We start from the raw sequence: 15061 nt of genomic DNA, 5'->3' as shown, positions 1-15061 counted from the left end.
CTGCCAGGGATCTTCAGGTTGGCACTAGGCCAGGTACAGGCACTGCAGGTGAACTGTCATGAATATTCAGTGCAAAAACAGAATTACCTGGAAAAACTCAGCAGGTCTGGCAGCATCGGCGGAGAAGAAATCAGTTAACGTTTCGAGCCTTCATGGCCCTTCGGCAGAACTGAAGCATAGTTAGAAGAAGGGAGAAATATAAATTGGTTTAAGGTGGGGGGGGAGGTGGGGGGGGGTGGTGGGGGGAGAGAGAGACACATTGAGGGTGTGGTGATTGTGGAGATGAGCAGATAATCAAAAGATGTCACAGACAAAAGGGTCAAAGAGGTGTTTTGTCTGAGAAAAGTGCTAATTAAGAATGGAGGACAGGATATTCAAAGTACAGCTCTAGTGGGGGTGGGGTGGAAAGGCTAACAAGGTTTTAGTTTTGGATTTAAAAATAATGGAAATAGGTGGGGAAAGAAGAATCTATATAAATTATTGAAAAAAAAGCGGGGCGGGGAGGGGGAAAGAAACAGGGTGGGGATGGGGGGAGGGGGAGTTTAAGATCTAAAGTTGTTGAATTCAATATTCAGCCCGGAAGGCTGTAAAGTGCCTAGTCGGAAGATGAGGTGCTGTTCCTCCAGTTTGCGTTGGGCTTCACTGGAACAATGCAGCAAGCCAAGGTCAGACATGTGGGCAAGAGAACAGGGTGGAGTGTTAAAATGGCAAGCGACAGGGAGGTTTGGGTCTTTCTTGCGGACAGACCGCAGGATTATCTGCTCATCTGCACAATCACCACACCCTCAATGTGTCTCTCTCTCCCCCCACCACCCCACCACCCCCCCCCACCTTAAACCAATTTATATTTCTCCCTTCTTCTAACTATGCTTCAGTTCTGCCAAAGGGCCATGAAGGCTCGAAACGTTAACTGATTTCTTCTCCGCCGATGCTGCCAGACCTGCTGAGTTTTTCCAGGTAATTCTGTTTTTGTTTTGGATTTCCAGCATCCGCAGTAGCTTTTAGCTTTTTGTTTTTATGAATATTCAGTGTCCTGTTATCACTCAAATGGAAATTTTAAGATGTACCATTCAGAATTGCTCAAAGAACAAAAACATTCTATATTAAATGGCACAGAGTCCATTATTGGCACCATTGTGTTCTTTAGGTATGTGTATAATTGACAGAGGTAGGAAGGAAAGGGGAGTTGAGGTTACAATCAGATCAGCCATGTTCTTATTGAATGGTGAAACAGGCTTTAGGGGCCGAATGGCCTACTCCAACTCCTATTTTGTATGTTTGTATGTTTGACAGGTATGCTAGTACCAGCAAAAGATAATTCTGGATAAATGCTTGGGGATATATTAACTCTTAAGTACTGAATCAATTTTTTGTCACTTTAGTTACCATTTAATGTCTTCAGCTTGTTCAACTTAGAGAGTTTACTGTACTAAAGGAGAATGGACAGTGCTGTCACACTTTGTTCTTCGTGAACATTATAGTCGTGCAGAGTCAGTCTACTCATTTTGCAAGGAGCTGTTAGTGAAGGGTTGAAGGTAGGCAGAGGTAATGTTTCCCCCTTGATTGTTAGTCTGTTTGTTTGTAAACTGTATAGATCAAAAACTAAAGGATAGATTTCAGTGAAACTTGGTACATAGGTATGATATGGCCCAAAGAAGAACTGATTAGTTTTTGGCGAAGATGGAGATCTGATTCCGGAATTTTTTAAAGGATCCATGAATTGACTTTTTTCTAGAATGTTGTGAGTTGTTTTATTTAGAATGTTGTTGATTGTTTTAGAATGTTGTGGATTGTCACAGCTGTCTAAATGTGAGCAGAGTTTTCAGAGCAGATTGTTGGATGTGGATAACCATGAAGCGTCCTTAGTAAGATGGGAGAGATTAATAAAAAGATTTCTTTTTCAGATTTGTAATTGCAGAGTATCAACCAGGCAGGGAAAAGCCTCAAAGAAGAACTGTGTAATTGGAATACCTCGAGTTAACATGGCATTGCAGAGGTATGCACTCCATTGAGTGCCCTCTTCACTTGTTTCTTGCTGTATCTGCTTGTTTATTTGTTAGTGTATTTTTGTTGGTTATTTATTTTGTTACCGTAGAGATCAACTAAAAACTGTTTTGTTTTTACTGCCTTTCATTCTGTGTTATTTTTTCCCTAGTTTTGTCCATCATGGCACAATTTTGGAATGTGAAGACAAAGACTGGGACTTTACCATGAACCTTAACGTTCGCAGCATGTATTTGATGATCAGAACCTTTTTACCTAAGGTAAGCCTCTCTGGAACCCAGTGAATGGCAGACCTTACTATTCTAGCACTGGCAACACGTAGTGATACCATTCAATTGTTTGCATAAATTAATATAAAGATCCTGACTACCAGGGTATTTTACTGAGAAGACAGAGAAATTTCCATCTTAGTAACAATAACCAGTTGGGCAAATAAGCAGCTGATGTGGCAGCAGTATCATGGTAATAAAGTGAGAGTCCTGTATAAGAAGAACATAGAATTATACAGTTACTACATCACAGAAACCGGTCATTCAGCCCAACCAGTCTGTATTGCTATTTATTCTCCACACAAGCAGGGTATATGTCATGTTCACAATGAATGTAAGTTGTGAACTTTCTTGGAGCTATTCCTTCACCACCACCTTAACTGCGCCATGGGAGAGGGGCTATGCTCATAAACATGGTTATAACTAAACCATAAGTGTTAACTCTCTCACTGCAGCTCATCCCATTAATATCCTAATTTTCCCATTGAATCTTATCAATTAGTCCCATATCTTATTTATTATAGTAATCAGTTTCAATGGCTGCTGTAGCATTGTGGTTATGTACTGGCCCTAGTCATACAGAGGCCTGGACTAATGATCTGGAGGTGAAAGTTCAAATCCCACCAAGGCAGCTGGGGAATTTAAGTTCAATTAAATAAATCTGGTAGTAATGGTGATGATACTGCTGGACTGTCATAAAAACTCATCTGGTTCACTAGTGCCCCTTAGCAGGGCTCAAACGGCGGGGGGTGAATTCGCCATCGAGAACCCCCAGAAGCCCTGGAAAGTTCAAACATGGGGGCAACCTGTGTGGGAAAGGTCATGCCTGTATGTGGAAGTGACAGAAACTGTGAGGAGCTGCTCCTCCAATCACAGGCTGTTTCTCTCCTACACTTGCTGTTGATAGGCTCAACTGCAGCTCACTAGTTAGCCTATCAACAGCAAGCATGGGAGAGAAACAGCCTGTGATTGGAGGAGCAGCGGGAAAGTGAGTGGTGGTAAATCAGCCTGAGCACCGGCATGGCAGCGGCTCCAATCTGTCATGTTGCCAGCCACCACGATTTTTATATCATGAACTGTGCCAACAATGAGGGTCCCGTTAAAGATGGGGGCTGACATACTATTCAGTAGTTACGCCTGATGACACTTTTGGCACCATGACACTATGTTGACTTCTCGTCAAGGAGAGTCTCGCATCCAGGCAGCAGAATCATGTCGAGAGGCACCAACTGCTGGAAAAGGCTACAATTTGCTTCTTTTACTACCTTTTGTGGGCCAGGGGTAGCAGGTGTGCTTCCCCCGAGCCCTGTAAGGAACCCTTGGGCTTGTCCAGCTCCAGCCTCAATCTCTGATCACATTCAGAGCTGTCCCCTCACCCCATCCTATTGACTGTCAGGAACCATCCCCACAGGCCCTGCCGCAAAATTCCCGCTCCCATTCACCAGCCAGGCGGTAAATGAGGCTCTGATGTTAAAATTGGCAGGGCATCTATCGACCTGAACAGTCCTGGTCTGCAATCCACTATCAGGCTCGCACACACTGTTCCTGACTCCCAATAAAATTTGAGGCCGGTGTCCTTGAGCTAAAGAACAGCCACCATCCAGTTAAAAAAAGTGTGGAGACGATGGGTAAGGACAGGATGGAATTTAACTTTAGTGCTGATAATGAGGAGCATCCATCTGGTCTTACACACACACAGAGGTCAATTCAATGGCATGCCAAATGAGTCGGGGGGAGGGGGATGGTGGCGGGTAGGAGGGCTGGGAAATGGGGTAGCTTGTATCTTTACTCTGCTCCTGACTAATAGATCTTTTAGGTTTTTGCCTCTTTTAAAAGCTAATGTTATGGTATATTGGTTTATTGAACTGACACCACCTTTTAACTTTGCAAAATGATTCTTATCCACTTTATTTATTAGTGGGGTTATTGTGGAGTATGTTGTAATTAAATGGTGGCACGATGGTCTTGATGTTAACTATTATGAGAATGGATTTTTAAAATATTTTTGGGGAATATTGTTTATTCTGTGAAGAAGGTTGTGTGTGTGTAAGTGATTTAATTAAGGTGGGGAAAGGTTACTAGAGACAGATTGTCTGGGAGGTTTAAGACATGGAAGGATAGAATTGTTAGGTATGCATTTGTAATGAGATATTATGGTGGGTTTGAGGTACAAGTAAATAGGTTGGATCTAATATTTGCATTTTTAGATAAGTTGAGAGTTCATTTGAATATCAAAGGGAGGTCAGAGGTATCAAGAAACATGTTTGCATCTCAAAGGAGTTCCATGGGTAAACAGAAGAGGGTGTATTACATTTTTATTGACCCGAAAGCAAAGACAAAATAGAAACATGGAAGTTCTTACATTTGGAAGGATTTGAGTTTCAAAGAGGTGTGAGAACAATGGAACCTGAGATGAAATGGGGAAATAGGTCTTTTAGAGGTACTAAGGGCTGTTGGCTATGTGAGGAAGATCTCCTAGAAACAGCTCTAGACTGGGAAAAGATGCAGTTTGATACAACCATCCAGTCAATCCAGAAAAGTCTTGAGCTGCAAAAAGCAGTCTTGGGCTGCAAAAAGCAGCCTTGTTCTGAAGTCTTGGATTTCCACAGCAGAGCGGAAGAGAGTTTAAGAGGTCATGTGGTATGCTTTTATTAAAGCTACAACAGTTTGCCTTGGGTAATACTAGTGGATTTTTATAGTTAAACATCTATAAGGCAGTGTTGCCTGGAAGGTATTTTCTTATGGTCTGACCAAGTAGGGAGTCTTTTGGAGCAATGTTTTGTAAGACTAATTTTAACTGTGAAACTGTAATCTTGTGGTCTTAAGTTTTCTTCTTGTTAATAAAACTTCTACTTTTAATTTTTAAAATCCCAAATACCAGAAACTAAACTATACCAGTAGCCACAGTATTTATATGGCTGGTCCAGTTCAAGGAGCCTTAACAAAATTGTGAGGAGCCTTAACAATTGCTTGGCAATTATGTGCATAATAGATAAGAAGATTGATGAAGCAGCTGAAGACAGTTGGGCCTAGAACACTACCCTGAGGAATTCCTACAGTCATATCCTGAGACTGAGATGTTTGACCTCCAACAACCACCTTCCTTTGTGCTAGATATGACTCTAATCCAGTGGAGAGTATTCCCCTGATTCCCATTTACACAATTTTGTTAAGGCTCCTTGAACTGGACCAGCCATATAAATACTGTGGCTACAAGAGCAAGTCACAGGTTGGGAATTCTGCAGCAAGTAACTCCCCAAAGTCTGTCTACCATCTATAAGGCACAAGTCAGGAATGTGATGGAATACTCCCCAATTTTTTTTATTCATTCATGGGATGTAGGCATCACTGGCTATGCCAGCATTTATCACCCATCCCTAATTGCCCTTGAGAAGGTGGTGGTGAGTTGCCTTCTTCAACTGCTGCAGTCCCTGTGGTATAGGTACACCCACAGTGCTGTTAGGGAAGGAGTTTCAGGATTTTGACCCAGCCTGGATGAGTGTAGCTCCAACACACTCAAGAAGCTCAACATTATCCAGGACAAAGTAGCTGCTTGGCACCCCATCCACCACTTTAAACATTCACTTCCTCCACCACCAATGCACACAGTGGCAATAATGTTGACCATATTTAAGATGCATTGCAGCAACTTGTCAAACTTCCTTAAACAGCATCTTCTGAATCCATGACCTCTGCCACCTAGAAGGACAAGGGCAGCAGATAGATGGGGACACCACCACCTGCAAGTTCCCCTCCAAATCACTCACCATCCTGACTTGGAAATATATCACCGTTCCTTCACTGTCACTGGGTCAAAATCCTGAAACTCCCTCCCTAACAACACTGTGGGTGTACCTACACCACATGGACTGCAGAGGTTCAAGAAAGTGGCTCACTACCACCACCTCAAGGACAATTAGAGATGGGCAATAAATCCTGGCCTAGCCAGTATTGCTCATATTCCATGAACAAATGAAAAAGAAAGGCCAACCTTCATTCTCCCATTGAGTGAGGCTGTTTTGTTTCAGTAAATGTTGCCTTTTCCTTCCTTTAAGGATCATTTGCATTTGGGCTTCAGCTACTGGCGTATTTTTAAACTTGTCATAGTTAAGTATGCTTTGATGACAGTCACAGATATTTTGTTTAAATCAATTTACAATTTTTTATCAAGGAAGGCTTTAGGTAAAAAAAGTCTGTCAATTTACTTGGAATTTATTCCTATTCTATATAACAGCTGTAATTGAGATTGAAATTTGGTCTGGAGATGAATTTTGCCAGTTAAGTCTGTACCAATCACTATCTGAATCAGTATGCTTATCCTGTTTCTTTCATCGGTTTTCTTTTTAAATGCAGATGCTTGCTCGGAAGTCTGGCAACATCATCAATATGTCCTCTGTCGTATCCAGCATCAAAGGTGAATGATTTGGCACTGTCACCACATATCTCACATTCTGACAGAAAAGCAGGACAGGCTGCCTTTCTGATTAGTTCTCACTTCATCTTTTCTTCAAATGCATCATTTCCAGTGCGCACAATCTGATTTGGCTGCTTATTTCCTCTTAATACTGCAACAACAGACCATTGAACTTTCTGCTGCCCTTATCCAATCACAAACCTAGTCCTGATCACCCAATTTGCTGACCTACATTGGCTCCCAATCCCCTAGAGCATTAAATTTAAAATTCTGATTTTGGTGTTTAAATCTCTTCATGGCCCTCTTCTTCCCTAATCTATAACCTCCTAGAACATCCCAAATCACTCCAGTCTTCTGATTCTGACTTTACTGCAATCCCTCTCTGTACAGCCTGCCTTTGGCAGAATACTTTCTGTCACCTTAGATCTTTCACCTAATCCAAGACACTCCTTTAAAACTTACTTCATTGAGCCAGCTTTTAATCAACCCTACTGGTATCTTCTTGTTTGGCTTGTAGTCCATTTCCTTGCTTGTACTTCAGTGAAATGCCTTGGGATATTTTTCTACATTAATTGCATTATATATATAAATATAAACTTTTCTGAAATGACACTGTATGTGTGAGATATGTGTCTATCTCATTGAAACCTACAAAATACTTAAATAGCCAGGGATAGACAGAGTAGATACAGGTAAGATGTTTCCCCTGGTTTAGTCTAGAACCAGGGGATGCAGTTACAATATGCATGTATGCATAAATAGGTCTTTTTGTGATTGGCAGGATGTGACCATAAGACCATAAGACATAGGAGCAGAAATTAGGCCATTCGGCCCATCGAGTCTGCTCCGCCATACAATCATGGCTGATAAGTTTTTCAACACCATTCTCCCGCCTTCTCCCCATAACCTTTGATCCCCTTACCAATCAAGAACCTATCTATCTCGGTCTTAAATACACTCAATGACCTGGCCTCCACAGCCTTCTGTGGCAATGAATTAACAGACGAATAGAGTCCGCAGGGGTCTGAGCTGGGGCCTCAACTTTTTACAATTTATATCAATGACTTAGATGAGGGGAGCGAAGACATGGGAGCTAAATTTACAGATGACACAGAGATAGGTAGGAAAATATGTTGTGAAGAGGACATAAGGAGGTTGCAGATGGATATAAATAGGTTGAGTGAGTGAGCAAAAATCTGGCAGATGGAATATGTAACGTGGGAAAATGTGAAGTTGTTCACTTTGGAAAGAAGAATAAAAAGGCAGAGTATTACTTAAACGGAGAACAGTTGCAGAACTCCGAGGTGCAGAGGGATCTAGGTGTTCTAGTACATGAGTCACAAAAAGTTAGTATGCAGGTACAGCAGGTTAATGGGAATGTTATCCTTTATTATGAGAGGAATTGAACATAAAAGTAAGGATATTATACTTCAGTTATACAGGACGTTGGTGAGACCACACCTTGAATACTGTGTGCAGTTTTGGACTCCTTATTTAAGGAAGGATGTAAATGCATTGGAGGTGGTTCAGGGGAGATTTACTAGATTGACACCAGGAATGAGTTGGTTGTCTTATCAAGAAAGGTTGGACAGACTGGGCTTGTTTCCACTGGAGTTTAGAAGAGTGAGGGATGACTTGATTGAAGTATATAAGATCCTGAACAGTCTTGACAAAGTGGACATGGAAAGGATGTTTCCCCTTTTGGGTGAGTCCAGAACTAGGGGGTGCTGGTTTAAAGCTAGGCATCACCCTTTTAGGACAGAGATGAAGAGAAATTTTTCTCTTGGAGGGTTGTGGGACTTTGGAACTCCCTGCCTCAGAAGGTGGTGGAGGCAGGGTCATTGAATATTTTTAAGGCAGAGGTATATAGATTCTTGTTAGGTGTCATGAAGTTATTAATGTATATATTATTGGAAAATATGTTTCTTTTAAAATAGAGGTTTAGTCTGTGGGTGTGTCTTAATTGGATTAAAGCCAGCTAGTCTGGGTGCTTTGATGTGTACTAGTTTTGAAATGTAAGAGAGGTAGAGGGCATTTGCATTTTTTGAATAGAGCATTCAAGAAGTGGGGTGAAAACTATCACCTAGCTAGCAGATACCAAGCAATATGTTTATATTACTAATAAAATTGGTACTATGAAAGGGGTTTTATTGTTAAAAGATGGAGCTTAAAGAGGCTGGTGATACAATGAGAATTTACATTCAATGGGGCTGGTAGGTATAACTTCAGCAGTTTTGTGTGTGCAGGGCAGAGGCAATGTGAGATCAAAAGCAGCTGTAAACCTCCAGCTGTTTCCACAGGAACCAAAGTGAAAAGAACCTCAATTTGAATTTGTAAGGTGAAAATACTTTGTCTGGTGTCTGGTTAAATCTATGGGTTGCAGTTGCCTTAATGGAGATTAGTTTGGGAATTTGTTAAAAGTTATGATAGTAGTAATTTGTAGCCATGTGTATATATATTTTAACCTGTGTAAAATAATAAAATGGTTTTTAGTTTAATGTAATACCTCGAGAACTGGTGGTCTGATTCCTGAATTTAGAGTCGCATCTCAAAAAACACTTAAAATTATAGGTTATGAAAGTTGTTTAGAGTTTCCCTCTGGGATTTTTAAATAACTCAGCTTTACCAACTGCTTGGTCATAACATTAGGTAAGGGAATCAAAGGTTACCAGTGGTAAATGGGAATGTGGAGTTTGAAACACAAGATCAGCCACGATCTTATTGAATGGTGGAGCAGGCTCGATGGGCTGAATGACCTACTCCTGCTCCTATGTTCCTATGTTTAACCATTGAGAATGAACAGTATCAATTCTCCTCCTACATTCTCCCAATCTTTTTTCATTTTCCAAAATGATCCTGCTGAATGAAAGAGCCTATGTTTACTAGATTACTAAAATAATTTGTATTTTAGAGAGGTGTGCTGGATGAAAAAATTGTTTTATCTGTGAACTGTAGTTTAATTGTATATCCAACACTTCATTGTCTGTATGATTTTAGAAAATATTATTGCTTAGATGGCACATTTTGACCCAGTGTGGAGAGTGTAACTGGAAGGTCCCAAGCTTTCCACATTCTTTGTCTTTTTATTTGGCAAAATCAGTTTTCTGTTGTTCAGTGCAGTTGATATCAATGGATTGCTTAAGTCTAGCAAAATATATACAGAATGTTAAATAAACAAGATGGCAAACTAGATTTCACACCACTGGCAGTCGGAATGTGCATTAGTGTTTGAGGGATTTTTCACTATAAATTTAGATAGAACTGACTGTTCAGATTATGTTTTTTGATATTCAATGCCTGGTGTTTCATTGTTTATTTCTGTAAGAGGTTTTGTGGATTTTTTTGGAAAGAGAATTATTCTGTTAATGGCTCTTCATATATTCCTTACAGGCGTTGTAAACAGATGTGTGTACGGTACCTCCAAGGCAGCTGTTATTGGACTGACTAAGTCTGTTGCTGCAGACTTCATTGAACAAGGCATAAGATGCAACTGTGTATGCCCTGGTAAACGTGAAACTTTCTTTCTCATTTTATCAGGACTTTCCTGGTTGTATGAACATTGCCTGTCTCCATGGCAAATCTCTTGTACCCTTTCATTCGCATCATTATGACATTTCCGTTCCTCACATTTGCATTATCTTACCTATAACACCCCACATCTTAGAATCATAGAATCGTCACAGCATAGAAGGCAGCTATTCGGCCCATTGTGTTGGTGTTGGCTCTTGTAAGGAGCAATTCATGTACTGGTGCTCCCCTGCTCTCTCCATATCCCTGCACCTTCCTGCTTTTCAGAAATTTAGAAAATGTAGAAAAATTTACGGCACAGGAGGCCACTCTGCCCATCGTATCTGTGCTGGCTGACATGAAGGATGAGGCAAGCTTGAGTAGAATCAGCTTCATGTGTCGTGGCTCCATTGGGATGTAGAAAATGAATCATGAAGGATAACTGGACAGGAGTGGACCACAAATAGAGAAAGAAGAGGAGGATGAACTGGAGGTCAAGGAAGAAAAACCTGTGCTGTCACAGCTGATGCTCTTACCTTCCTCCTCTGAAAGTAATGATCTTCCCTTTCCCTTGAAAAATGTCTTTGCTCTGCTGGTGCCTCCTGGCTACCTAGCTAATGTGATTCCTATATATAAAAAGAGAGATAGAACAACACCAAGGTACTATACCCAGTTAACCTAACATCGGCAATAGAAAAGATAATGGAATCCTTACTCCAAGATGTAATAGAGAAACATCCAAGAATAGTCAGTACAGATTTCAAAGAGAATGCTTTAGTTGCTTGATGAATGCTCATGTTTGACCAACCTTTTTCAATACTTTCAAGAAATAACAGAAAAAGTAGATGAGGGTAGTGCAGTAGTCATAATATATTTGGATTTTCAAAAGGCTTTCGATAAATTACAGCATCGCAGGCTCTTGACTAAAGTCAGAACATGTGGAATCAGGGATAAGGGGAAACTTCCATACCCAGAGGATGGTGAGAATGTGGAACTTGACACCACAAGGACTAGTTGAGGTGAATAGCAAAGAAGCTTTTAAGGGAAAGTTGGATAAACACATGATGGAGATGTTGATGGGGTGAGATGGGGAAATGTGGGAGGGATCTCATGTAGAGCATAAACACCACCACAGACTAGTTCAGCCAAATTTCTGTGTAATTCTATGTAGTAAGTAGTGTGTTGTTTACCATCTGTCAGTACAGCCTTTGTTTTCAGCACAACATGAAGTGTTTCTTATCACAAGAAATATGTTACAATTATATGGTGATGTCATACAATATTTTATTGTTTTTATTTCCAAGGTACTGTAGACACGCCATCCCTGAGAGAGAGAATCCAAGCTCAGCCAAATCCACAACAGGTAGATGTATAAGGGTTATTAACACCATATCACACTCCGAGCTTCAATGGGCTTTAATTGTGTAGCCCTATCTTTGCTATTTTAGAAGGTAGTTTACCCATTGAGAAGTTGGAATTGTGGAATTAGTGTTAGAGTAAATGATGAACAGTGGCTTACTAATAAATAGATGTAGTTGACAGATTCATATAGGCAGATTCATGCGGTTTTAATTTTTGGAGGCAGGTGATTGCTAGTTATAAAAACAGAAAATGCTCGAAATACTCAGCAGGTCAGGCAGATCTAAAATTGTTGAACTCAATGATCATAACCTCTGCTTCCATTTTGTTTTTGTGCTTTTTTTACATCTGGTTTGTATTTTCTTGTTTCTTTATTTTAAGTCATAAGATCACAAGAAATAGGAGCAGGAGTAGGCCATTTGGCCCCTTGAACCTGTTCCGTCATTCAATAAGATCTTGGCTGATCTGATTGTGGCCTTAACTCCACTTCCCTGTCTGCCCCCCATAATCCTGGACTCCCTTGAGATCAAAAACCTGTCCAACTCAGCTTTGAACATATTCACTGTCCCAGCCTCCACTGATCTCTGGGGAAGATAATTCCAAAGAATGACCCTTTGGGAGAAGAAATTCCTCCTCGCCTATTATTTTGCTTTGCATTTAGACAGCTGCTATCCAGCCATTCACACCTCATCTAGACACATCTTTTGTTTCTTCACTATACCCATTGCCACTGCCTTTGGATTTTGCACCATGAAGCCTTTTATCATTTAATCTCTCCTACCTTCCACCCTATCACAGACCTTCCCTTTTGTTCTTCCTCCCCCCTCCCCACTTTCATTTGCTCAAAACCTATTACATTTCTGTCTTTCCCAGTTCTGATGAAAGGTCATCGACCTGAAATGCTAACTCTATTTCTCTCTCCACAGATGCTAGCTGACCTGCTGAGTATTTCCAGTATTTTCTGTTTTTGTTTCAGATTTCCAGAATCTGCAGTATTTTGCTGCTGTATATGAACCTGTTGCCAGCTCTGAACGTTGACACATGCTTGCCTCATCGACTCTTACAATGTGCACACCTGTAATGCTCGGCCACTCTGTGGAACTGGCAGCATGAAACACAAGAGAAACATAAGCATTGGTTGATCCGACCAGAAACCAACCCGCTTCTGGAAGGTCAGCCAGGAGATTAAAGTTCACCTCGTAAAACAAGACTGCATTCCTTGGTGGCTTCTTTCCAGCATGCTAGAAGGAGAATTTCTTTTATGAAACGAATGACAGGCAAGCTCCTGAAAGATGCTTCCCTCCCTAACAGCACTGTGGGTGTACCTACACCACATGGACTGCAGCAGCTCACCACCACCTTCTCAAGGGAAATTAAGGATGGGCAATAAATGCTGGTCCAGCCAGCGACGCCCACATCCCAAGAGCGAATAAATTTTTTAAAAGGTGGGAATGAAAAAGGAAAAGCTGTTCCTCAGCAGTGCCTGGGCGTTGCAAAAGATGCTGCCAGGTATGGAGAGGCAGGACCTGGAGACAGTGCAGAAAGTACTTCACTGACACCCCGAGATAACAATTCATTATTCTCTCTTTCTCTACAATACATGGTAGGTGTTGTTCCCAGCAACTACAGGCCAGTCAGCTTAACTTTGGTGGATATTAATATATATCTCATGGCAACCCTGGCCAACATTAATCTTCTGATCAATGCCACCCAAAATAGTTTAGCTGGTCATTCACCTATGTTTGTGAGAGCTTGCTATATGCCAGTTGGCTGCTGCAATTGCCACTTAAAACACTGACTACACACACCATGAGTAAGGGGGTATTATATGAATGCAGTCTTTATTTTGTTGCTTTTACATTATCAGTTTCGTTATGTATTAATGGCTCATACCATTTGTAGGGATAAAATTTTTGACCTTCCTTGCTAGGCTGAGAATAAAAATGCAATTTTTGTTAATTATTCATCACATAATTTCCATCATTTGGTTGATGCAATCTTTGAACCATAGAATCATGAATGTTTGTAGCACAGGAGGAGGCCATTTGGCCCATCATGGCTCTGTCAGTTATTTGTTCAAATACTGAAAAACTGGACCACTGTCCTGCCTTCTCCCCATTGTCCTGCGACTTCCGATGTTTGACTTATCCTTTTTTCCCATAAAAGTTGTAGTAGTCTTTTCAACTATCTCCGTGATGAGGCATTCTTGGCCCCTAGCAAGTTGCTGTTTATATTAAAGTCTGCTTTATTTCGATAAGTTTGTTGATTAGTTTTGTATATTCATTCTCACTGAACATGTTCCCATTTTGAGTAAATCTATCCAGAGACTTTAGCAAGACTATGGTAACAAAACCTGTTAGGACAATTATCTCTGTATGTTTTTTGTATATAACACTGTTACAGACAGAATTTGTGTGGTCTATTCTGGTCTGTAATCAGGATGTTTGTGTGTAAGGCGTGTGAATTCCTTACCCACAGAATGATTTTTTCTAATTTAAAATAAATTCCAGCAGCAGGCTTTTTGGTGATTTTTAAAAATAAAGGTGGTTATTTATTATCACACACTTGCCCTGGATATTTAAACCGTGAAATCTCAATCACTTGTCTCACTCACACTATCACACGCAAAGATTAAATATAGATGAAGTTAAAACCGTAATTATAAAACAAAAAGCCAAGTTTCTGTATCAATGCAGGCCTGATAATGCCTTAGTTGGAGTAAAGATCTTTTAGAAACAAAGAATTCTCATGAAGCTGCAAAACCTCTTGGAGACAAATAGCCAGGACATTGGTTCTCAGGTGGACTTGGAGACTGAAACAAGTACAGTACTTTGGCTCTATTAGAAGACTTTCAGCTATGATGGTTCAGATATTTCAGATGTTTCTGTTGTTTCAGATGTTTCTTGCTGTCAGATTTGCTTTGTTCAGGTTGTATTATACTGCAGTTCCCGAAAGTTAGTTTCAGACTGCTGGGTTAACACTTCTGGGGTCCAGACCACCACGATACAAAAGCAGTTAACAATAGTCATTCACTCTTATCTGTGCTCCAATTTCAGCTCAAATATTCTTCTTTGTCCAATGTGACACTCTGAGACCAACAGTTTAGAGATCCCATTTTCCTCAAACACTGGTTCATCTTTAAACAATGGGATGTTTAAACTTCACAGGTGGTTGCAAATTTCCTTTATTCAGGTCCATGTTTAACTAAATATTGGCCACAGAATAAAATCCTGTTCAGAGTTTAAATATCCATAGTCACATGTTATGTTGCAGCCATCTTAACAAGTTTTGTGGCCACTTTCATAAAGTATGATCTCACAGTCCATAATATCCAAAATCTTCATATTTGTACTAAGCACGACAACTGTATATTTAAACAACTGGTATTTCCTCCCATCCAGGCTTTGCAACAATTCCTGGAGAGACAGAAGACTGGTAGAATGGCCACTGCTGAGGAGGTGGCCCACCTTTGTGTGTACCTGGCATCTGATGAAGTATGTAGCAAATC

At 40.6% G+C, this 15061-nt stretch overlaps 1 protein-coding gene across 3 annotated transcripts in view; it reads left to right on the top strand.

The window, feature by feature from the left end:
- The window catches only part of bdh2 (3-hydroxybutyrate dehydrogenase, type 2), a 70130-nt gene that overhangs the window by 40516 nt on the left and 14553 nt on the right, over positions 1–15061 (top strand). For 2 of the 3 annotated variants that reach the window (XM_078564255.1, XM_078564168.1), the window contains exons 5-9: positions 2156–2264; positions 6627–6687; positions 10078–10191; positions 11499–11557; positions 14955–15047. In XM_078564255.1, the coding sequence (XP_078420381.1) occupies positions 2156–2264; positions 6627–6687; positions 10078–10191; positions 11499–11557; positions 14955–15047 (436 nt within the window). The remainder of the gene's footprint in view (positions 1–2155; positions 2265–6626; positions 6688–10077; positions 10192–11498; positions 11558–14954; positions 15048–15061) is intronic. The other variant, XM_078564341.1, reaches the window with a different exon arrangement.

The sequence above is a fragment of the Cetorhinus maximus genome, chromosome 1 (genome assembly GCF_964194155.1).
Source record: "Cetorhinus maximus chromosome 1, sCetMax3.hap1.1, whole genome shotgun sequence".
Taxonomy (NCBI): Eukaryota; Metazoa; Chordata; class Chondrichthyes; order Lamniformes; family Cetorhinidae; genus Cetorhinus; species Cetorhinus maximus.
Note: the sequence above shows the minus strand (reverse complement) of the source record. Positions and strands in the feature narration are given on the sequence as shown.